General features: G+C 38.6%; 1 protein-coding gene across 3 annotated transcripts in view; it reads left to right on the forward strand.

Annotated features, from left to right (window-relative positions):
- The window catches only part of SMYD3 (SET and MYND domain containing 3), a 684,892-nt gene that overhangs the window by 137,036 nt on the left and 524,211 nt on the right, over window positions 1-23,645 (forward strand). For all 3 annotated transcript variants that reach the window (XM_060644895.3, XM_060644894.3, XM_060644896.3), the window contains exon 2: window positions 23,334-23,397. In XM_060644895.3, coding sequence (XP_060500878.2) covers window positions 23,334-23,397 — 64 coding nt within the window. The remainder of the gene's footprint in view (window positions 1-23,333; window positions 23,398-23,645) is intronic.

Below are 23,645 nucleotides of genomic sequence, written 5' to 3' on the forward strand. Positions count from 1 at the left end.
TTCCTCTCCCCCCCACCCTCTTTCTCTAAAATAAATAAACATTGAAAAAAATGGCTAAAATAAAAAACGCAAGCAACAAATGTTGGTGAGGTTTTGGAGAAAAAGGAACCCTTGTACACTGTTGTTGGGAATGCAGACTAAAGAATCCACTGTTAAAAACAGTATGGAGGTACTTGAAAAAGTTAAAAATAGATTTATCATATGATCCAGTAATTGTGCTCCTGGATAGTTGTCCAAAGAATATGAAAACACCAATACAAAAATATATGTGCACCCTTATGTTTATTACAGCATTATTTGCAATGGCCAAATTATGGAAGCCACCCAAGTTTCCATTGATAAATGAATGGATAAAGAAGAAGTGGTATATATATACATATACATATACATATACATATACATATACATATACATATACAATAATGGAGTATTATCCAGTCATAAAAAAAATAATGTGGTAATAATGGAGTATTACCCAGTCATAAAAAAGAATGAAACCTTGCCATTTGCAACAACATGGATGAATCTAGAGGGTTTAATACTAAGTGAAATAAGTCAGTAAGAAGAAGACAAATGCCATACGATTTCACTCATATGTGGAATTTAAGAAACAAAATGAACAAAGGAAAATGAGACAAACCAGAAAACAGACTCTTAAATATAGAGAACAAATTGCTGGTTATCAGAGGGGAAGTGGGTGAGGGAATGAGTGAAATAGGTGAAGAGGATTAAGACTACACTTATTATGATGAGCCCTGAGTAATGTATAGAATTGTTGAATCACTATATTGCATACCTGAAACTAATATAACATTGTATGTTTGTCATACTGAAATTTAAAAGTGAATAAATAAATTATATTTAATTAAAATAAGTAAAATGGATGGAGTAAAATATACCACACGGATACTAATCAAAAAAAGGAGTAGTTGTATTAATTTCAGACAGAGTAGACTTCAAAACAAGGAATGGTAGCAGGGATAAAGAAGGGTGTTACTCAAGTTCAGAAGCGTTAGTTCCCCAAGAAGATAGGACATTTCTTAACAGGTATTTGCCCAACAAAAGAGCGCTCATCTATGTGATGCAAAAGCTCATACTACTGCAAGGAGGAATAGATTAATCTATTTTTAGAGTTGGAGAAATATACAGATCCATCAAAGGAAATCAGGACATAACGGAACTTAACAATACCATCAATCAACTGAATATAATTGACCTTCATAGACTGCCTCATCCAACAACAGCAAAATACACGTTCTTCTCAAGTTCTCTTGGAATATTCACCAACAGAGATCCCATATTAGAATATAAAACAAGCCTGAACAAATTTAAAAGTAGTAATCTGACAGTGTTTGTTGTAAGAACCATTGGAATTAAACTCAAAATCGATGAAAAATAATCTTAAAATATGTGGAGATTAAACAACACACTTCTAAGTAACTCATCAGTCAAAGAAGAAATCTCAATAGACATTTAAAAATATTTTGAATTAGGGGTGACTGGGGGGTGCAGTTGGTTAAGGGTCTGATTCTTGATCTTGGCTCAGGTCATGATCTCATGGTTTTTGAGTTCAAGCCCTACATTGGGCTCTGTGCTGATGGTGTAGATCCTGCTTGGAATTCTGTCTCTCCTCTCTGCCCCTCCCCTGCTTGTGTGTTCTTGCTCTCTCTCTGTCTAAAATAAATAAATATTAAAAATATTTTGAATCAAAATGAAAACAGAAGTTTCAAAATTTTTGCAGTGCAGCGAAAGCCTACGTACAGGGAAACTTATAGCATTGAATGCATACATTAAAAAAGAAGAAAGATATTAAATCAATTATATGAGTTTCTGTGTTGGAAAAAGAAGAGCAATTAATTGCACAGTTAGCAGAGGAAAAGCAATAATAAGAATTAGAGCAGAAACCAGTGGAATTCTAAACAAGGAATTAATAGCGCAAATCATTGAAACCAAAAGCTGTTTCTTTAAAAAGATCAATAAAATCCCAAGAGCCCAACCAGGCCAACTGAGAAAAAAATGAGTGAAAACACAAATTACTAATAACAGAAATGAAAGAGGGGACATCACTACAGATCCCACGAACATTAAAAGGATAATAAAGGAACACTATGAACAACACTATGCCCATTAATTTTATAATCTAGATGAAATGGACCAATTTCTTGAAAGACAGAGCTGCCAAAGCACACAAAATGCACATGAATAGGCTTGTATCTATTAAAGAAATTGAATCAATAGTTGGTATTGCTCTAAAATAGAAACAGCCAGGCCCAGATCATTTCTCTGGTAAATTCTATTGTGTATTTAAGGAAGAAATTATCCCCCCACCTTTTTTTTTTTTTTTCACAATCTCTAATAGGATGGAAGCAGAGGGAATACTTTTTAAGAGGTCAGCATTGCCGTGATAACTAAAATCAAAGACATTATGAGAGAAGAAAATTACAGACCAGTATCTGTCATGAACATAGATGCAGATATTCTCAATAAAATACTGACAAACCAAATCCATCAATATGTATAAAGAATTATACAGCACAGTCAAGTGAGATATGTCTCAGGTTTGCAATGTTGGTCCACAATACAAAAAATAATGGGCTGAAAAAGAAAAATTACATCTGCACTAGCATGTCAGTAAATGCAGAAGAAGCATTTGACAAAATCTAATATTCATGATAAAAACTGTCAGTAAACTAGAAATTTCCTCAGCTTGAAAAAGAATATCTATAAAAAACCTACAGCTAACATACTCAATTGTGAGTAACCAGAGGTCTTGCAGTAAGTGCAGGACAAATCAAGGATGTTACCCTTTCATTGCTCCTTTACAACATCCTTCTGGAAATTCCTAGTCAATGAAATAAGACAAAATAAAGAAATAAAAAGGATGCACATTTGGAAGAGAGAAATAAAGCTCTTTGTTCACAGGTGACACGATCCGCTATGTAGGAAATCTGAAAGAAGTGACAAAAACCTCTTGGAACTAATAGGCAACTATAGCAAGGTTGTAGGATACAAAGTTGATATAGAAAAGTCCGTTGCTTTTTTACATATCAGCAATTAGTAAGTGGAATTTGAAATTAAAAACACAATACTGGGGTGCCTGGGTGGCTCAGTCGGTTAAGTGTGCAACTCTTGGTTTTGGCTCAGGTCATGATCTCACAGTTTGTGGGTTCAGGTCCCACATTGGGCTGACAGTGTGGAGCCTCCTTGGAACTCTCTCTCTCTCTTCCTCTCTCTCTGCTTCTCCCCTGCTTGCTCTCTCTTAAAATAAGTAAACAAAAAATATAATACCATACCATTTATATTGGTACTCACTCCCAAAATTATTAGGTATAAATCAAACAAAATATGTATATCTGTATGGAGAAAACTACAAAACTTTGTTTAGTGAAATGAAAAGAAACAAAATAGGGGTGCCTGGGTGGCTCAGTCAGTTAAGCATCCGACTTCGGCTCAGGTCACGATCTCACAGTTTGTGAGTTCGAGCCCCACGTCAAGCTCTGTACTGACAGCTCAGAGCCTGGAGCCTGTTTCAGATTCTGTGTCTCCCTCTCTGTCTCTCCCCCTCCCCCACTCATGCTCTGTCTCTCTCGCTCAAAAATAAACATAAAAGAAAATAAGTGGAGAAATATTCCACATTGTAAGGATAAGAAGACTCAATATTGTGAAGAAGTGAGTTCTTTCAGGTTGATCTATAAATTCAATGCAATATCAGTCAAAACTCCAGCAAGTTATTTTGTGGATATCAATAAACTGATTCTAAAGTTTAGAGATATAAAAGATTCAGAATAGCCAATGCCTTATTGTGGAATTACGAAGTTGGAGGACTGATGCTACCCACCTTCAAGACTTATAAAGCTATAGCAATTAAGTCAATGTGTTACTGGCAAAATAATAGGTGAATATATCCGTGGAAACAGACTGGGGAGCCCTGAAATAGACTGGCATAAAAACAGTCAACTGCTCTTTGACAGAGGAGCAAAGGCAATACAGTGGAACAAAGACAGTCTTTTCAACTGGTGGTGCTGTAGCAGTTGGACTTCAGAGGGAAAAGGGAATGGTCTAGACACAGTCCTTACACATGCTACAAAAATTAGCTCAAAATGGTCAATAGACGTAAGTGTAAAACACAAGACTGTAGGACTCCTAGAAGATAGCACAGGAGTAAATCTACAATACAGTGGTACGATTCATGAAACAAATACTTGATAAACTGGACTTCATTAAAATTTAAAACATCTGGTTTGCAAAAGACAACGTCAAGAGAACGAACAGACAAAATACAGACTAGGAGAAAATATTTGCATAATTACAGACTGGGAGAAAATATCTGCAAAAGATCATATTTACATATGATAAAAGACTGCTACCCAAAATATTCAAAGAACTCTTAAAATTTAACAATAAGAACACAACCTGATTAAAAAATAGGTAAAGAGGGGCGCCTGGGTGGCGCAGTCGGTTAAGCGTCCGACTTCAGCCAGGTCACGATCTCGCGGTCCGTGAGTTCGAGCCCCGCGTCAGGCTCTGGGCTGATGGCTCGGAGCCTGGAGCCTGTTTCCGATTCTGTGTCTCCCTCTCTCTCTGCCCCTCCCCCGTTCATGCTCTGTCTCTCTCTGTCCCAAAAATAAATAAAAAACGTTGGAAAAAAAAATTAAAAAAAAAATTAAAAAAAATGAAAAATAGGTAAAGATCTTGACAGGCATCTCACCAAAGAAGATACTCAGATGTCAAATACGCATGCAGGAAGATACCCCACCATCATATGCTATCCCAGAAGCACAAATTAAAATAACAGTTATTATGGGATAACAAACAGTGAAATAAAATAACACTATGTCTCTATTAGAAAGGCCAAGATCCAGAACATTGAAAACACCATACTCTGGTGAGGATGTGGGGCAACAGAAACTTATTTACTGCTGGTGGGAGTGCAACATGAAACAGCCAGTTTGGTAGACAGTTTGACAGTTTCTTACAAAACTTATCATACTCTTACCATATCATCCAGTAATCATACTGCTTTCTGTTTAACCAAGGGAGTTAGAAACTTAGGTTCACAGAAATATCTGCTGTGGATGTTTATAGCAGCTTTGTTCATAATTGCCAAAAGTTAGAGGAAACCACAATGTCCTTCAGTAGGTGAACAGAGAAATAAATTCTAGTAGTGCCGGACAGTGGAGTATTATTCAGCACTGAAAAGAAATTAGGTACCAAGCCATCACAAAGATACGGAGGTAATGTACATGCATATCACGAAATGAGAGAAGACAGCCTGAAAGGCTACATAGTATAATTCTAACCATATCACCTTCTGGAAAAGACAAAACTTTTCAGGCAGAGTAAAAAGCAGTGGTTACCAGGGGTTGGATTGTGGAGAGGATGAATAGTCAGAGCAGAAGTCTTCTAGGGCAGTGAAAAGTATTCTGTATGATACTATAATGATGGATACATATTAGTATACATTTGTTCAGACCCATAGTATGTACAACATCAAGAGTGAACTCTAATGTAAACTATGGACTTTGGATGATTAGGATGTATTAGTGTAGGTTCAACAATTTTGACTGAGAAATCACTGGGGAGGGGGATGTTGATAATGAGAAGGCTCTGAATGTGGGGTGGTGGGGAGTATATGGGCATTCCTTCTGTCTTCCTCTTGGTTTTGCCATGAGCTGCAAGCTGCTCTAAAAATCAGTTATAGAATATAATATAAAAATAGAATATAATATAAAAATCATTATAGCATCATTATAGAAAATAATACAAAAGTCAAAACAATCCGAAAAAAAATCCAAAAAAAAAAAAATCCAAAAGATAATTATCTCTCAGGATATTTTTCCTGAATATTTGCATATTATAATATTGCTCCAAAATAGATACATGTTATTTTCCAGTTTACCCAGAAGAAAGTATATGTGATGGATGTATAGTGAAAGCAAGCCATACGTTTTCCATCCTCCCTCCTTGACCTGATAAACCAGGTTTAGCAAGGTTCTCCTCTGAAATGGCTATGGGCACCTCCAAGTGTTTACTTTCTCTCACCAGTCACACCCATTGTTCCAGATGGCTTAATTTTGTTTAATGCCTTCATCTTCTCCTTAACCATAGATCTTTTTCTCATATCTTTCACATTCCTCTCTATATATTGTGTATATCAACATACAAGGGCACTTGGGTGGCTCGGTCAGTTAAGCGTCTGACTTGAGCTCAGATCATCATGGTTTGTGGGTTTGAGCCCCGTGTCGGGCTCTGTGCGGACAGCTCAGAGCCTGGAGCCTGCTTCCGATTCTGTGTCTCCCTCTCTCTGCCCCTCCCTGGCTTGTGCTCTCTCTCTGTCTCAAAAATGAATAAATGTTAAAGAAAGAATAAAAGCTGTCATGCTTGCAATGTGCATGGCAGCGCAGTAGAAACAAAGCTGTTGGTATTTAGTGTGGTTTAAGAAGAGGAGCCGGGTTTTGGTGATAAGAGGGTTTTTTTTTTTTTTTTTTTTTTTTTTTTGTCAATTCTGGTGGATGAAGTTATCAGGGATACGTGGGCAGAGATGCAGGAGGAAAAATGAGGGGAATCAGATGCTTATCCATGCTGGGTGTGGATCAGCAGCTGGTGTTTATGTCCAGAGGTCCGTCTTGGATGATCTTTCATGTGCCCTTCCCTTGAATGATTTGTCTTTGAGGAGACAAAATGCATTTTGATAATGCTGTTTTATGTATGAAGGTGACAGTACTAGGCCTTAAGGTTTGTTACTTCTTACAGTCATGTCCCCCATGACTAGTGATACGTGTTCGCAAGGTACCCAGTGCTAAATGAGGGTTGGCTGTGGACTAGCAGTTTTTTCTATGTATATGGTCTTTGTTATAAACATTATCATTGGACTAAGCTATCTGAGCCATTCATCCAGTTACTAAATATTGAGCACCTGTTACGTGCTTTGTCCTGTGTGATGAAATACACACAGGGATGTGGATGGGGTAAGAGCACACGAGTACTGCACTAAATATAGCTCAGTGACACAGTCACCTTGTGAGTGGAGGACTCCAGCATGTCTTTCTTTAGTTTATCTTTGAAGTTTAAATATTTAGGGTTGTCAGACTTTATGGCAGGTGCATCTTGGGGAAGACTGATGTACTTTGGAAAATTTATTGTAGGATGGGTTTTAAAAGCCTTTGCTATTTTTACTTGTCTCTTCATCTCAGAATTGCTCCGCTGAGGGGAAAACATGACCATAAACATCAATTTAAAGTTTTTAGGAGTAATACATTATTAAGTACACGCTAATCATTTTGCTTGTTGTCTGTAATCTTCGCGGCACAATTGTACTGCTTTGATAAGTTTGTAACTCACTTTCGTTTCTATTTTTGCTTGCCTTTCTCCACATCATGAATCTTTCTCCTATACCTGATAGCGTCTTTTTTACTTCTTTTTTTTTTTTCGTCTGGGTATGTTTAATGCCTTCTATTCTTGGGCTATATTTATCACCTTTTACTAGTAATTGTTTTCCTATATCGCATGCTTCATTAAAACCTTAGGTGTTTTATACGTGGATCTCCATGTTGCTGAAATAAATTAGACCTTCCTTTATCACTATTTTTTCAAACAAATTTATGTAAAACAACAACTACCAACTTTTTCTCTGAATTTTTATTTATTTTTTTTGTGCTATACATTTTTTTAATATGAAATTTATTGTCAAATTGGTTTCCATGCAACACCCAGTGCTCATCCCAAAAGGTGCCTTCCTCAATACCCATCACCCACCCTCCCCTCCCTCCCACCCCCCATCAACCCTCAGTTTGTTCTCAGTATTTAAGAGTCTCTTATGCTTTGAACTACCAACTTTTAAATTAAATAATTTGGTGGATTACAGTTCTGCACTTTTGATTCAGTTTGTTGTAACGTAATACTGTATGTGTGTAAATATGTGTGTGTATGTGTATTTTGTTCTAACTTTTACAGATCATGGATAAATCATCTTGATATTTTGACCATGTTCTAAAACGCAGCACCATGACAGCATTTATTTCATGTGACACGTTAGATTTTGCTGCCTACCATTTCAAGGATAAAATATTTTAATTTTTTTAATTTTTAAAATGTTTTATTGTTGAGAGAGAGAGAGAGAATGAGCATGAGTGGGGGAGGAGGGGCAGAGAGAGAGAGAGAGAGAGAGGGAGGGAGGGAGACACAGAATCTGAAGCAGGCTTCAGGCTCCCAGCTGTCAGCACAGAGCCAAACGCGGGGCTAGAAAACTCATAAACTATGAGATCAAGACCTGAGCCGAAGTCAGATGCTCAGCTGACTGAGCCACCCAGGCACCCCAAGGAGAATATATTTTTAAACCAAAGAGGCTTCCTATCCAAAATATTTGCCTGTAATTCAGTTTCAGGTATGGCTACGTTTTGTACTTTTTAATGAAATGAGAATCACCTAGGGGCGCCTGGGTGGCTCAGTCGGTTGAGCGTCCGACTTCAGCTCAGGTCACCATCTCGCGGTCCGTGAGTTCGAGCCCCGCGTCGGGCTCTGGGCTGATGGCTCAGAGCCTGGAGCCTGCTTCCGATTCTGTGTCTCCTCTCTCTGCCCCTCCCCCGTTCATGCTCTGTCTCTCTCTGTCTCAAAAATAAATAAACGTTAAAAAAAAAAATTAAAAAAAAAAAAAAGAAATGAGAATCACCTAGAGATCTTACTGAGATGCTCATTCTGGATTCAGTAGGTCTGATGTGTTGTCAAGCACCCAAATGAAGCCAGGCTGCTGGTACCAGTTGTTGTTGCCTTCTGTCATTTTGGGAGGAGGATATTCTCAAGAGGGCTCCTTTCAGTGATTCCTGGGATCTTCTCGCTCGCTCAGATGCCCACCCAGCTGGTCGCACTTGCTGTGAAGAGAGATCACGTTGGTGATTGCTTTGGTATCTTTCATGCCTGTGAGGCTCCTTTGCCTTCCTCTGCACTACCATCTTTCCTGGGGAAAGGGGAGGAGGGCAGGGCCCCTCACTTGGGAAGAGGACCCATAGCCTGGAGTTGTTTATTGAGCTGACTTGTGGTCTAAGAATGCTAGGAACTTTATTTGTAGTTATGATCTATATAGAAGCAGATTTTTATTTTAGCAGGGAGACATAGTCTTAGCATGATAAGTGCAAATAAAATTTAATCAGTCTAGTAATGTTAAGTGTACTAGAAGCAGTTTCACTGAAAAGAATACTTCAGTAAAGTTTTTGAAAAGTGCATATGAGGAACTTCTTTTTCTAAAACGACGACAGTTACTCCCTAGCCATTGTTGGCAGCTAATATTTCTGAGTATTGGATTTTTTTTAAAAGATGTTTATTCTGTGTGTGCACATATTTTCACTTATGAACTTTTATAAACTTTAAAATCTGTATAAATAAGCAGATGGGAAAAACATGGTGGTGCATACTTTTTTTCCTTCTAGCACACTCAGTCAGTAAGTAGTATGCATGATTACCAGGTTAGAATTTTGAGGTTGCCCTTAAACCAAGGATTTTGAACATAAAATTTTGAAAACTGTATTATGTTCGTTGGGATATTTACCTGAATGAAGGTAGAGACTATTTTACTTTTATCTTTGAGACAGTACTAAGTTTGAGAGGCATGAAGGGCTAACTTTAGACTATTCTAGCAGTTGCCTCTTGACATTTAGGAGAACCATTTTGGAAGAATTTGCTGTGATTCTGTTTTAAAGGTCTCAAGCATTACTGGTCTTGGTGGTCTAGTCGAAAGTACTTATATATGTAAATGCATTTATTCATTTTGCAGGCATTTATTCACTGTGTAAAATATGCAAGGCAGTGTGAGAGATACTGCTGGCCAGGTGCAGCTCCCTTTCCAGGAAGTCCTCATTGCCTTTAGTACATGTCTCAGTGAGTTCACTGGTCTTCTTCATGGTGGGACAGAATCTTTAAGTCTTCTGATTTAACTTGATTGCAGTTTGTGTATGATACCAAAAGCATTGGTAAACTTAGGTCTCTTCCCCGCTTTTTGTCACCAGGCAGTGTCTTTAGTCTCTTCAGTGCTATCCTTGGTTTATTTTGTCATCTGTGTCTGCTAAGTTGTTAAAACAGTTTAAATGAGTTATATATCTTCATTTGCATATTAGCATATCCTAGGTTCACAATCTCTTCCAAGGCTTTCATCCTTAACAAAGTTAAGAAATCTATTGGTTCAGATTGCATTGAAACCTTAATTTTAATAGGAAAGCCTTTCCTGGGACTCCCTAAACTAGTGACTATTTTGTGAATATTCCTATTCATGTGAGATAAAGTTGACTCAGTTCTCTAGCAGCTGTGTAGGGAGAAGGCGAGACAACTGTCTCAGGAAGTGTGAAGGGTGGAACAGGCTTTATCTCCATTTCTAGAACAGACTGTGAGCCCTGAGGGGTGGGAGTTTGGAATCTGTCCAGGGGGGACCTAGCCATTGTGTGGAAGTCCCATTACTCTCCCTTTCTGATGGAAGCAAAGGGCTGTATTCACCTTAGAAGTAAAGAATTGTCCTTGTCCAACATTCTCTGTTCTCCTCAGACATTAGAATAGAACTGAACTAATCAGAAGAATGTAGCTAATTACGCCATCTCTTGGTTGTCTTGTTTCTGTTGGCTACAGCTTTGTTGAGATATAAATCATATACCATATAGTTTACCTATTTTTTTTAATGTTTTTTATTTTTGAAAGGCAGGGAGGGGTAGAAAGAGAGGGAGACACAGAATCCAAAGCCGGCTCCAGGCTCCTGAGCTGTCAGCACAGAGCCCGATGCGGGGTCTGAATCCATGAACCGTGAGATGATGACCTGAGCCGAAGTCAGATGCTTAACTGACTGAGCCACCAAGGCTCCCCTACCTATTTTTTAAAAATGTTTATTCATTTTGAGAGAACGAGCGAGTGTGGGAGAGTGGGAGAGGGGTAGAGAGAGAGGGAGACACAGAATCTGAAGCAGGCTCCAGGCTTCAAGCTGTCAGCACAGAGCCCAATGCAGGGCCTGAACTCACGAAACGTGAGATCGTGACCTGAGCCAAAATCACATGCTTAACTGACTGAGCCACCCAAGTGCCCCTACCTATTTTTTTTTAATGTTTATTTAATTTGAGAGAGAGAGAGAGAAAGAGAGAGAGATTGAGAGCGAGCAAGTGCAGGAGAGGGGGAGAGGGGCAGAGAGAGAGGGAGACACAGAATCCGAAACAGCCTCCAGGCTCTGAGCTGTCAGCACAGAGCCTGATGTGGGGCTTGAACTCATGAACCACAAGATCATGACCTGAGCCAAAGATGGATGCTTAACTTACAGTTTACCTATTTAAAGTAAACAATTCATTGGTTTTTATTATATTCACAGAGTTGTGAAACTATCACCACAGCTAATTCTAGAACATTTTCATCACCCCAAAAGAAATTTCTAAATCCATTAGAGGCACTTCCCATTTATCCCAGTCATTGTTGCCACTCCAGTCCTGGACAACTAGTCTACTTTCTTTCTCTGTGGATATGTTATTCTGGATATTCTGGATATTTCGTATCAGTGGAATCATAGAATATGTGATATTTTGTGACTGGCTTCTGTCACTTAGCATGATGTTTTCAAGGTTCATCCATGTTGTAGCATATATCAATACTACCATTTTTTTATGTCTGAATAATTGTCCATTGCATGGATATGCCACATTTTATTTATACGTTTATCAGTTGGTAAGCATTGGAGTCTCTCCACTTCTTTGGTGTGAAAATTCATGTACATATTTTTGTGTGGACAAATGTTTTCATTTCTCTTAGCTGTGTACCTGGGACTAGAATTGCTGCTTAATGTAGTAATTCTGTATTTAACCTTTTGCAGAACTGCCAGATTGTTTTCAAAAGTGGCTCTTGATCATTTTTAGTAGCCATTTTCCCACCTGTATTTTCACTTTTCCCTGCTTTGATTCGGGACCTGACACCCCTTCCCTGACTGTTGGAAGAAGCTCATAACTAGGCATTTGGCACAGTGCTTAAGGCTGTAGACTATGGAATTTGAAGAGAACAGTACCTTGGGTGTAACCCTGAAAAATTACTTAATTTCTGTATACCCCACTTTTCTCATCTATAATAGAAATTTGTGTAATGAAAGGATCTACCATGCAAATTCTTATAATTAGCATTGGATAAAATATACATGTACATGCTTGATTCCAGTAAGTATTCAAAAAATATTAGGTTCTGTTGTCATTTTTTATGGAAAGATTGCTGGTTATTTAATGATTATTGGGCACTTCTTCCTTAATAATAGAATCCCACTTTAATTTGAGGTTGCAGCAAGCTCAGCTAAGGGTCATATGTTCTTATTTAACTTGCATTTAGGTGTGGCCTTGCGACTTCGTTCCGGCCAGCGAGTTATAAGTCGTGTGTGGGATTTTAGGAAGGGTCTTCAGAGGGTGGTTACTGCGGTGGATGGTGTACTTCTCTTGTGTTTACTCCTTCTTGCTGCCTGGAAATGTCTGGAGCTCCAGTAGCCACTGTGGATTCACTAATGACTGTGAGAGGAGCTGGATTCCTGATCATCATGGTGCTTCCATTCCAGCTTGAGAATCCCAATTATGGACTTAGTTTACATGAGAGAAACCACAGAACCCTGTGTGGTCAAACCACTGTAATACTGGGTTTTCTGTTTTCTGTAGCCACGCCTGCTTGGAAATTATTTATTATTACTGCCGTCAGTGTTTTCTCAGCTTAGGCCTTTAGGATCTATAGACTACTCATGTCTGGCCCCTTAATGTTTTTACAGTTTTCTCTATTGCTATCCCCTGTGTAGCAGCTGTAAGGATTGCCTTTGGGCTGAAATCTGTACTTATTAAGTGCTATTCCATTGTCTCGGATGCCACCCTCCTTCCCTTTTAACCTCAATCACTTAGCTAATTCTTACTATTCTGTAGTTCTGGTTCACTGGTCATCTTTTATTACCTGGCTTCTGGTAGCTGTTTCTGCTCTTGAAATTTCCTGGAATTTTGTTGCATATTTTGACTATAACTTTTGTCATTTTGCATTAAATGTATTTTAGGAGTAGTATTTGGTGAAATGAGCTTGGCCTCTGAAATCAGATAACATCTGAAGTTATCCGTCAATACCAGAGTTGGCTCCTTATGGTTCTGTGTCTACCCTAATCTAACTCAGCTCCTCACCCTTTTTCAACACTGCACTCCCTGCCCCATCCTCTCTTCTATATCACCTGGAACATGTTCTGTCATTTTAAAAACTTCCCTATCCTGAAAGTCTCTGAATGTTCCCTTCTCCTTCCTGCTCTAACTGAAACCTGCCTGCCTTCTGAGGACAGTGCTTCTGTCTTTCCAAGTTCTGGTTGTTTTTTCCCTACCCTAACAGTACCTCAGTGTCCAGAGAAACAGAGGCCTCTCTCCCCTTGCTGTTTTTAGATAATTTTTTCTTCTCCCTCAAAATTGCCAGCCACTTTGAAGCATTTGCCATCATACCCCCATGACCTCACCGCCTTCCAGTGATTTCTTCACATCCTGGCTCACTTTTTCTGTCTCCATCGTTACTCCTGGGTGAACGTCCATCCCACACCTGGCCTCTTCATCTCCACTTCTCATTGCCTTTGTCTTTCCCCCAGTTTAGGTGCCTCTTCTTAGGGCCATACCCTAGGACCTGTGATGACCAAAAGCTATTACGACTGATGCCTCAGTTTACCACTCGTCACCTGTTGCCGTCTTACGGGTCTCTAGCACAGGAGGTGATACCACGTGCTGCTGCTGGTGTGCTTCTGTTGTAGCATCAGCAGTCCTTGAAGGCAAGAACTATGTCTTTTGATCCGAATTTCTTCAGAACCGTCACAGTCCATGGTACAAAGAGTCTTCAGTGATTTTATGGGCCCAGTGAAGTAAAGAGCAGCAACAACAGGAAGGATGTGGCACCCAGAAGATCTTTGTATTAGGAAAAAGATAATTAAAATTTCCCATTGAAAACACCGTATAATTTTTAAAAACCATTTGAGTAATGACATTTCAAAAATTGTTTTCTTTCCCATTTTCTCTGGGGGAAAATGCATGATATCATGTATTGCAGTTGGGATTCTCTCCGTTTAGTCAAGGTTGATCAGTTACAAATTTCCGTCTTCTAAAGATTATTGTAAATGAGCTATAAACAGGGAAATTACTTTTTAGTAAAATGGGTTAGCTTACCTAGAAAGAGTTAATTATCTTTTCTCTCCTGTGCTGCAGACTTTTCTCTACCAGCCTAATGAGGGGAGGGGGAACTTGATGCATTAAGATTTTCTCAGCCTTTCTTCTGACCTATGTAGAAAAATAAAAGCGTTCAATGCAACCTTATTATATCTGATTCTTTTTTTCTTTTGAGATAAGAGAAAAATGTATACAAGTTTTGTATTATTTGGGTCCAGGTGTTAACTTCTAGAACATTTAAAACTCACGTTGACCAACAGTTTCCCCAAAAGCACTGGTTTCATTGTTACATTTTATTCATGTTTGGTTGCTTCTAAGCTAAGAAGTAATTACCATTTAATTACATACATGAATATTTCAGTAAATAACTTGTACTGTTTCTGTACTCTCTTCCAATAATGTAGAGGTAACTATATGAAGAACTTGAAAATAACTGGGAAAAACATTCTAAAGGTTTCTAAAATTCTGAATTTCTAGAATGGCTGAACTTTTAAAAATACTTCTACTCAACACTGAAGTGTTTCAGATGATATCTAGGAACTTCTTTTGAGAGTTGCTTTAAAAAAAATCTCTTAAAGGAATAATAGTACTAAGAAAAATTAGCTCTTTCTATGAATCAAGCACAATGTTGAGAGATTTACATATTTTATTTAATTCTCATTACAGCCAAGTAGTGTTGGTACTATTATCATTCTCATTTTAGTGTCGTGGTTTAGAGGTATTAAATTGCTCAGCATCATACAGCTACTAGGTGGTAAACTAGAATTTGGTTCTAGGCCATATGGTTCCAGTGTCAATGATTTCACCACTGTATTATATTCTCTTACAGTGTCTAGTTGAGAAATAATGCAGACACAGTCTGTGGGAAATTAATTTACAAAGCATGCATCTAATATGAGATTAAACTCAATAAATTATTAAAAATTAAATTGAGGGGCACCTGGGTGGCTCAGTTAAGTGTCCAGTTCTTGATTTTGGCCCTGGTCATGATCTCATGGTTCATGGATTTGAGCCCTCATCAGGCTCCATGCTAGCCTTCCTCAAAATAAATAAATAAACTTAAAAAACAACAGCCACAACAACTTCAAGTTTCATGTTGTTCTCCAAAAGAGAGAATGAGTTACTTGAGATTTCATTATGCTTATTTCCAGAGGACTTCAGGAAATTTGTAATTAAAAGTTAAACAAAGTAATAGACTTAATTATAAAATAGAAGGGCAAATTTTTAAGGCAGGCGGAAGGAGGAGATGCTTCTGGGCCTCTGAAATGAAGAGATTACTATAATTAGATAGTGAATTTGGCTTTTGGTTTTCTCACTGTTAAAGCTAAAATACAGTCACAGTGCTGTTGAGATTAATTTTTTTTTAAGTTTCATTTTTTAATAAGAGGAAGATGATGGAGAATTCTTCCTTTGTGACACACTGTTTCCTGGAACCGAAATCAAGGTGACCATCTTTTGCCAGTTTGAAGACTTAGGTCCTAGTCTATTGATGTAAATGTTGATCAGCTATCCTTATACCTTATTTGAAATTCTACCCATTGGTACTTTGATTTTCATGTTAATGCTGTGTGGTATTTATACTAAATGCTTACCTGTTTAAAGGGTATTTGATTTCACTCTTTGGGCAAAATCATATTTTTTCTTCTTTCTCATATTTTTATTACTTTGGATTTCAAGAAGACTTGGGGAAATTGAACACATCTCTTGACTTACCAGAGTCCTATTACCTGACTAGGCTGAGAGGTTTCCCGTTTAGGAACAGAGATGTTATTAGATCAAATCCCTCTTCATTGCCTTTTGGTCACAGCTTTCTTCAGTTTACCTTAAACTGCTTTGCCTTAAAAACCAGCTGTAAGTCACCAGTTCTTTGGTGCGTATTTATTTTTGAGAGGAGGGAGGAGGGGAAGGGGGCAAGGGGGGGAGGGGGGGGGGAAGGGGGGGAGGGAGACACAGAATCCAAAGCAGGCTCCAGGCTCCGAGCTGTCAGCACAGAGCCCGATGTAGGGCTCAAACTCATGAACCATGAGATCGTGACCTAAGTTGAAGTCAGTTGCTGTGCTTTTTTTTTTTTTTTTTTCCTCCGTAAGTGCTAATATGAGTTTAAATTGCTTGTGTTTTGCCCAGGAAGGTATGGTGCCTGGGGATCATAGATTTTTTTGTTTTCTGAAATAATTGACCATTGCATTTTCTTGTTTTGTACTTTGAATGTTAGAAGTCTGAAATAAAGTGATAAGGGATGTGGAAAAATGAATCCAAACCAATTCTGCTTTTCTGTGTTATGAGTCTGTATTACTTTGACCACATCTGCTACTTTGTACTAAAAGTATTTGAGGGGCACCTGGTTGTCTCATTTGCTTGAGCGTCCTACTCTGATTTCAACTCAGGTCATATCTAGCACCGCCTTGGGCTTTGCGCTGACAGCAGAGTGCACTTGGGATTCTCTGTCTCCCTCTCTCTGCCCCTCCCCCACTCATTCTCTCTTTCTTGCTCTCTCTCTCTTTCTCTCTCTAAAATAAATAAACATTAAAAAAAAACCCCACTATTTGATAGTTAGGTGGACTGTGGATGAGAATCTCTAATTAAAAAAAAAGCCTTTAGGCCCATACCAACATAATTACCATCTGGAAACAAAAATGGAAGTTTCCTTTTCTGTATTATTATGAATATTTATGCCAAAGAGAATGCTTTCTGTTTAGCATTTTGCGGTGTATTTTATTTGGTCAGAGTAAAAACAGTTGTACTACCCTTGGAGGGAATAGCATGACTTTTTATTTGGGATAATCTCCTTTTCATAGTGCAGAGTTTCGTTTGCTCCAGAAATTTCCATGGGGAAACAGGCAGGTACTTGGGTACATAACACTAACGTTTCTAATGAATCAGGAGTCTGAGATTTTGGAGATGTTTACAAACAACGATTCTTTAAAGAAATATTATTTCTGTGGTCTCTTTTAAAAATTATATTTAGATTTTGCTTATTTTGGGTTTTGCCTTTTAAACAAATAGAGCTCTTTATTCTAAAACAGTCCATATTCCTCATACTCCACAGAGCATCTTTTGTCCTGATTATGTGAAGAAATATTTTCATAGGAATTGTTACTGGAGAATCTTCCTTAAAACTTGTGTTCAGGCAGGGGTGCTCCATCAGACATCCTGCGGTCAGCCCTCTTTTTTTAGCAAGCGTGAGTGGTGCCGGCAGGCTCTATCTGATGAAGTCTGCTCTTTCTCTCAGCTCACATTTCTTCTCAAAGCTCATAGTGATCAGCCTTGAAAAAGGACAAAAGTGTGCAAAAGATTGCTGGGCACGGATCTTTAGCCCAGAAGAGGCTGCAAAGACACACGCTGGGTCCTGGGTTGCTTCAGATTGTACAGGGCTGTGCTCCATCCAGATGAGTGGCTTCGGAGGCTGATGGGGTGGCCGGGCTTCCTTGCGGTGCCCGAACTGCCTGGCCAGCAGTGAGTGTGCGGGTGGCTGTTGAAGGAGAGCTTTGACTGCAAGGGACACCAGGAGACTTCTGAGGGGTGGAGACATATTGCCTGTGTATGAATGTGTTGTGGATGCGTTGTTTTCTCTGCAGAGTTTAAAATGGATTCTGCAGCTGCCAGGGCTGGGGGAAATTTGAATCACTAGGATTTGTTTTCTATATCCTTCCCAGGAAATTTCTTTTCCTCCATCTGGCAACTGCCCATATTATTTTAGGGCAGAGGTTTGTTTGTTTGTTTGTTTTGTATTTTTTTAAATGTTTATTTATTTTTGAAAGAGAGAGAGACAAGGAGTGTGAGTGGGGGAGAGGCAGAGAGAGAGGAAGACACAGAATCGGAAGCAGGTCGTGCTGACAGCTGAGAGCCTGACACGGGGCTCGAACTCACAGACTGGGAGACCATGACCTGAGCCACCCAGGTGCCCCCTAGGGCAGAGTTTTAAACCCTTCGATAGTTTCCCCTCCTGCTGATAACCAAGGACAGAGAGACATTCCCTTAAATATTACCCCAGTTGTTGGGATTTGAAGGAGCCACTTAATCTCATTTCTTCTTTGATTTTTTAGACACAGTGATTTCTCCTGTACCCATATACAACTTCTAGGTTTGTATACTGGAGGAACAAGTAATTTTGTTCTGTTTTTATTTCCTTTCTACATTTCCTTTGCCTGTGCTGTTGGAGAAGCTAATTATGTCCCAGCCTTTACTTGGAAGAGAGGACTTGTTTTGCTCCATGAACCACTGTATTTGGGGCACTGAGCTACCTGAGAATTTTCTCCGATTTGACACTGTGTTCTACAGCCTGTCACAGTTTGTATGAATGAGTAATAGGGGATTCCTTGTTGCTTTTTTTGTGGACATAGTTAAAGATAACTCTGATTTTGGTGTAAAATAATTTTAATAGCTTTTCCTATTTGGGGTTAGAATGCTATTATTTTCTCTTGAGTGGAGAGGGGAAAAGAGGTAAATTAATCATTTTCTGTTACTGATATGTTGCTAACCTATTTCCTTAGATTACTTTTCATTCAGAAAGTCCATTTGGACTTTGAGCTAATCATTTTGTAAACCGGATGTTTCTGTGATCTGAAAATTCTATATTCATCACATTTCTGTGCCTCTGAGACTACCGTAATTCACCTAAAACGTGTACAACTTTTGTCATCTTCAAATTTAGTTAATATTTGTTACTGGCACAAGAGAAGCAGAATCAAATAATTTCAGTATTGGAAGGAAACTCCTCTAACTCATTCTCCTTTGCAGTGGTGGAATTTGCTTCACAGGATTCTGTTCTCAGCCTGAGCCCGAGAGAGAAGCAGGACCTCTTCCGGGGCTCAGTGGTTGTCTGATCAAACACACACCACTTTTCTCTTGGATTCATTTGACCTATTTTTGAAACTTGAGAACTTGTTATTTGATATGTAACCCTGAACATTTAAATAACTCATGTTAAGGAATTTCTTCCACCCATCAAAACAACAATTAAATTATTTAGGTACTTAGAGTAATCTTGCTATTCACTTTGCCAGCATTCTGTGAAAATTCATGAAAGCCTGTGGTTGGTAGCTATGGGAGGGAGAGGACACAGTTTTGCTTGCTAACCTGTTCATCGCTGATCTTCTGAGGTAGCTTGATTCTGCCCATTAATTTTTAAAATCAAGAAGAAACACCTCATATAGCTGGGGCTTTATATTTGCAAGTAACAGAAATTGCCTTTTTTTAAAGTTTATTTATTTATCTTGAGAGACAGAGAGAGCAAGTTGGGGAGGGGCAGAGAGAGAAGGAGAGAGAGAGAGTGTTAAGCAGGCTCCACACTGTCAGCGCAGAGCCCGATTTGGGACTAGGACTCATGAACTGTGAGATCCTGACCTGAGCCAAAGTGGATGGCTTAACTGACTGAGCCCCCCAGGCATCCCACCTCTGAATAACTTACACCAGAAAAGGAGGAGGAGGGAAAATCTGAGAAGTCGGGTCTGAGGAGGGCAGCACTCAGGGGAGTCCCAGTGACTTCCTCCTCTGGAAGATTCTTGCAGAAAGCATCCTGTCCCAGTTTTGGCTCCCATTGTCACATTGGCTGGACACACTGGGCGTCTTTTTGCCGCTTGGGGCTTCTTCTGTTTTCAGGCTTATTGGAGGCCCTGTGGCCTTCTTGGTTTTCTCCCACAAATACACTGACTTAAGTCTCAGAGCTGTTAGTGGTTTCCTCTGCCCAGTCACGTTTTGTGATGTTTTCCTGGGTGGCGAGTAATACTCAGGTTTGTTCTCTAACTCGTGCTGTCATTTTGTTAATGGGGAGAGTTAAGGAGATTAGAAAATTATGTCACTGCTACCGTTCCTTCAGAATTTTCTCTTGTCTGTTTTTCAATCTATTGAATCTTGAGTTCCATTCCATTTTGTTTTCAGTATTATTTGTTTGGAAACTTTCTCTTAAGTGATTTTGCAAGAAATTTGTTGATGTTATTTGTGCCTCTGGTTTTGCTCGTCCTCTTAGATCACTGTGTTCTATTTCGTATGTTGTATAATATCCTGCTGATGCTGTCCTTAGTTTTCTGTTATTTTTAAAGTCTTGACTTACATGTTTAGCTCATTTATTTTCAGTTTTTTTAACATAAACATTTAAAGTTATAAATGTTCCTGTAAGTAGTGTGTTCATTTTATCTCAGAAGTTTTGATATTTTTCCATTATTTAATCAATTTTTGGGATGCCTGGCTGGTTCAGTAGAACATGTGACTCTTGATTTCAAGGGGAGTTCCATCCCCTATGACTTGGGTGTAGAACCTACTTTAAAAAAAAAGTGTGTGTGTTTGTGTGTGTGTATACTCTAATTTCATTATGATTCTTTGATCCTTGAATTCTGTAAAAGCATGCTTTTAAATATTCATGCATATGATATTTCACTGGGTTTGTTTTTGTTACTGATTTCTAATTTAATTCCCTTATGGTTGGAGAAGATGATCTATATGATATTGATTCTTTGGGATTTTTGAGATTTGCTTTGCGGTTTATAAATGGTCAGTGGGTGCTGAACAGGAATATGTGAATGCACATTCATATAACAGGGATAAGGGTCTGTGTATTGCCTGAGATCGAATAAATTATTGAGCCCCTATTCTTTAAAAAAATTTTTTTTAATGTTTATTTATTTTAAAGGAGAGAGAGACAGTGTGTGAATGGGGGTGGGACTTAACCAACAGAGCCACCCAGGTGCCCTGAACCCCTGTTCTTTATGTGCTTGGTTTTGAATTCCTGAAAAAGACTTTGTATCTTTTTATAGCAATAACTAATACTTATATGGTGTTTACTATATTCCAGGCACTATTTTAAGGGCCTTACATGTATTAACTTATTGTGTCGGTCATTTTTCCCTGAGATCTGTTTCTTGTACTTCATATATTTTGAGACTGGGTACATTTGTCACTAGGTACCTAACACCTGGTGACTGGAGTCTCTTATCATTGAGTATTTACCTTATTTATCTCTAACAAGATCTTTAACTGTAAAGTGCTTTCCCCCCCTGAAATTGATGTAATTACATAGGCTTTTCCTTTAGTTAATATTTGCTTGGCATATCCATTTCATCCTCCTTTGTGGGTCCTTTTATTTGATGTGTATCTCTTAACAGCTTATGGGTAGATTTTGGTTTTATCCAGTTTTACCCAAGAGCAGTAGTCCAGTGTGATAGTCATAGTAAGAGCTTGAAGGCCAGGTTGCTGGGGTTTGCATTGTTGCCTGGGATGTTGATATGTGACAGCCACAATTCTATACTTGGGGATGGCAGGCATTTTGGCTTCCCTTTATTTAGATTTTAACCTCTGCCCTTGTTTTATGCTCCATATCTGACCCTTGCTGTCCCAGAGGTAAGTACCTGGTATATTTAGGTTCTGATTCTCTTTAGGATTTTGTTTTTACCCTTTCAGTATCACCTGCCATGCACTTTATGGTGTGTCTTCTTAGTTTGGACTATGTTTTTTTTATCTTTTGAAAAATGTATTGGTGTATCCCCAAAGTAGTCATAATAAGACTGTTTACTTATAGGACTATTTGAAATTAAGTATAAACTATAGATGTAAAAATCTTTGAATAGTACCAGGACCATTAGAAGTGCTTGGAAGGATTTGTTTTTGTTTTGTCATTGATATTAAAATTACAGTTTGACTTTTTAATGCTCTTGGCTGCCCTGAAAGTATCCACAATCCTTCCTGCCTTTTATTTGTCACTATTAATTTTATCATCAGGTTCATTTATTTTTTATTTTATAATTCAACCTTTTCTTCATCTTTGCTTTTTTCTTATGCAGGTGATTTGGGGGAGATGTAACTTTGGAGCATCTCAATTCAGCATGTCTAAAGTAGTAATTGGATTTAGTGGAATTTTAAAATCATTTTCCAGAGGAGGATATTCATAATTAAACTATATGATAGGTTAAGACGTATACAATTTTTTTTATATTTGAAGAGTATAGGATACTTCCATTCCAAGTAGTTACGGGGACTGAATTCTCTATTTCAAATGGAGAGATTAAAATCTCTGTGAAGTAAAACTTCCGGTTTCAGTGGGAATCTCTGATTTTAACTGATTTTTTTTTTATTAAAAAGGACATTAGTGGTGGTGATGGTTGCACATCAAATGAATATACTTAATGCCATTTGCTAAAAAACAAAATTCAACTGAGTAAACTTTAAAGATCTTATTGGCTTTATTCAGTAGTTCATGAATTGGGTGGGATCCAATGTAGCAGACAGAAAGTAGCCCTGAGATGCTGTACAAAATGAAAGACTTCTGTGGGCAGAAGAGAGCAGTTACAGTAGGTGAAAAAATGAGTTGGTTACTGCAAGATCGCTTTCATCAGGGGAGAGCAGTGGTCTATCAAGCAGATTACCTAACTAGTAATCTCTGATAGACTGGTTTAAGAATCCACTTTTGGGGGAGTCAAAACTATAGTTAAGTCTCAAACATGATATAGTGCTAAGCATAAGTGACTCCATTTTGTGCCTCAAATTATCTTTTTTTTTTTTTTTTAATGTTTGTTTATTTGAGAGAAAGAGAGAGAGAGAGAGAGAGCAGGTGTGGGAGGGACAGAGAGAGAGGGGAGCAGAGGATATGAACTGGGCTGTCAGCCCAGGTGGGGCTTGATCTTGCGAACCTGGAGATCATGACCTGAGCCGAAGTCAGGCACTTAACTGACTGAGCCACCCAGGCGCCCCTTGAATTATCTTTTTAACACACTGAACTATACACGTAAAAATGTTTAATGTGTAAATTTTATATTATATACATTTCACCACTATTTTATTTTATTTATTTTTTTAATTTTTTTTAATGTTTATTTATTTTTGAGAGAGAGAGAGAGACAGAGTGCAAGTGGGGGAGGGGTAGAGAGAGAGGGAGACACAGAATCTGAAACAGGCTCCAGGCTCTGAGCTGTCAGCACAGAGCCCGACGCGGGGCTCGAACCCACGAACCGTGAGATCATGACCTGAGCCGAAGTCGGACACTTAACCGACTGACCCACCCAGGCGCCCCTCACCACTATTTTAAAAAAGAGTTATTACTATGTCCGTATCTCACATTGAGGATGAAAGATGATGTCCATCAGTGTGAAAATCTCAGTCTTAAGGGACCATACAAATGGGGTGAGCAGAACCTATCGGTGTCACTCATTTCCTAATGGGAATTTTTTTTTTTTTTTTTTTAAACAGGAAGGAAAAACTGATGCGATGCTCTCAATGCCGAGTTGCCAAATACTGCAGTGCCAAGTGCCAGGTAAGAATGCTCCGCTGTATGTAAATCATACCTTAAATTCTCTGCCCTTTTTTTTTTTTTTTTTTTAATAATTTTTACAAAAAATCTTCATTTATTTTTGAGAGAGAGAGAGGGGTGGGGGAGGAACACAGAGAGAGACACAGATCTGAAGCAGGCTCCAGAGTCTGAGCTGTCAGCACAGAGCCTGACCTGGGGCTGGAACTCATGAACCGGGAGTTCATGACCTGAGCTGAAGTCGGATGCTCAAC

This window comes from Panthera onca, chromosome F1 (assembly GCF_046562875.1).
Source record: "Panthera onca isolate mPanOnc1 chromosome F1, mPanOnc1 haplotype 2, whole genome shotgun sequence".
NCBI lineage: Eukaryota > Metazoa > Chordata > Mammalia > Carnivora > Felidae > Panthera > Panthera onca.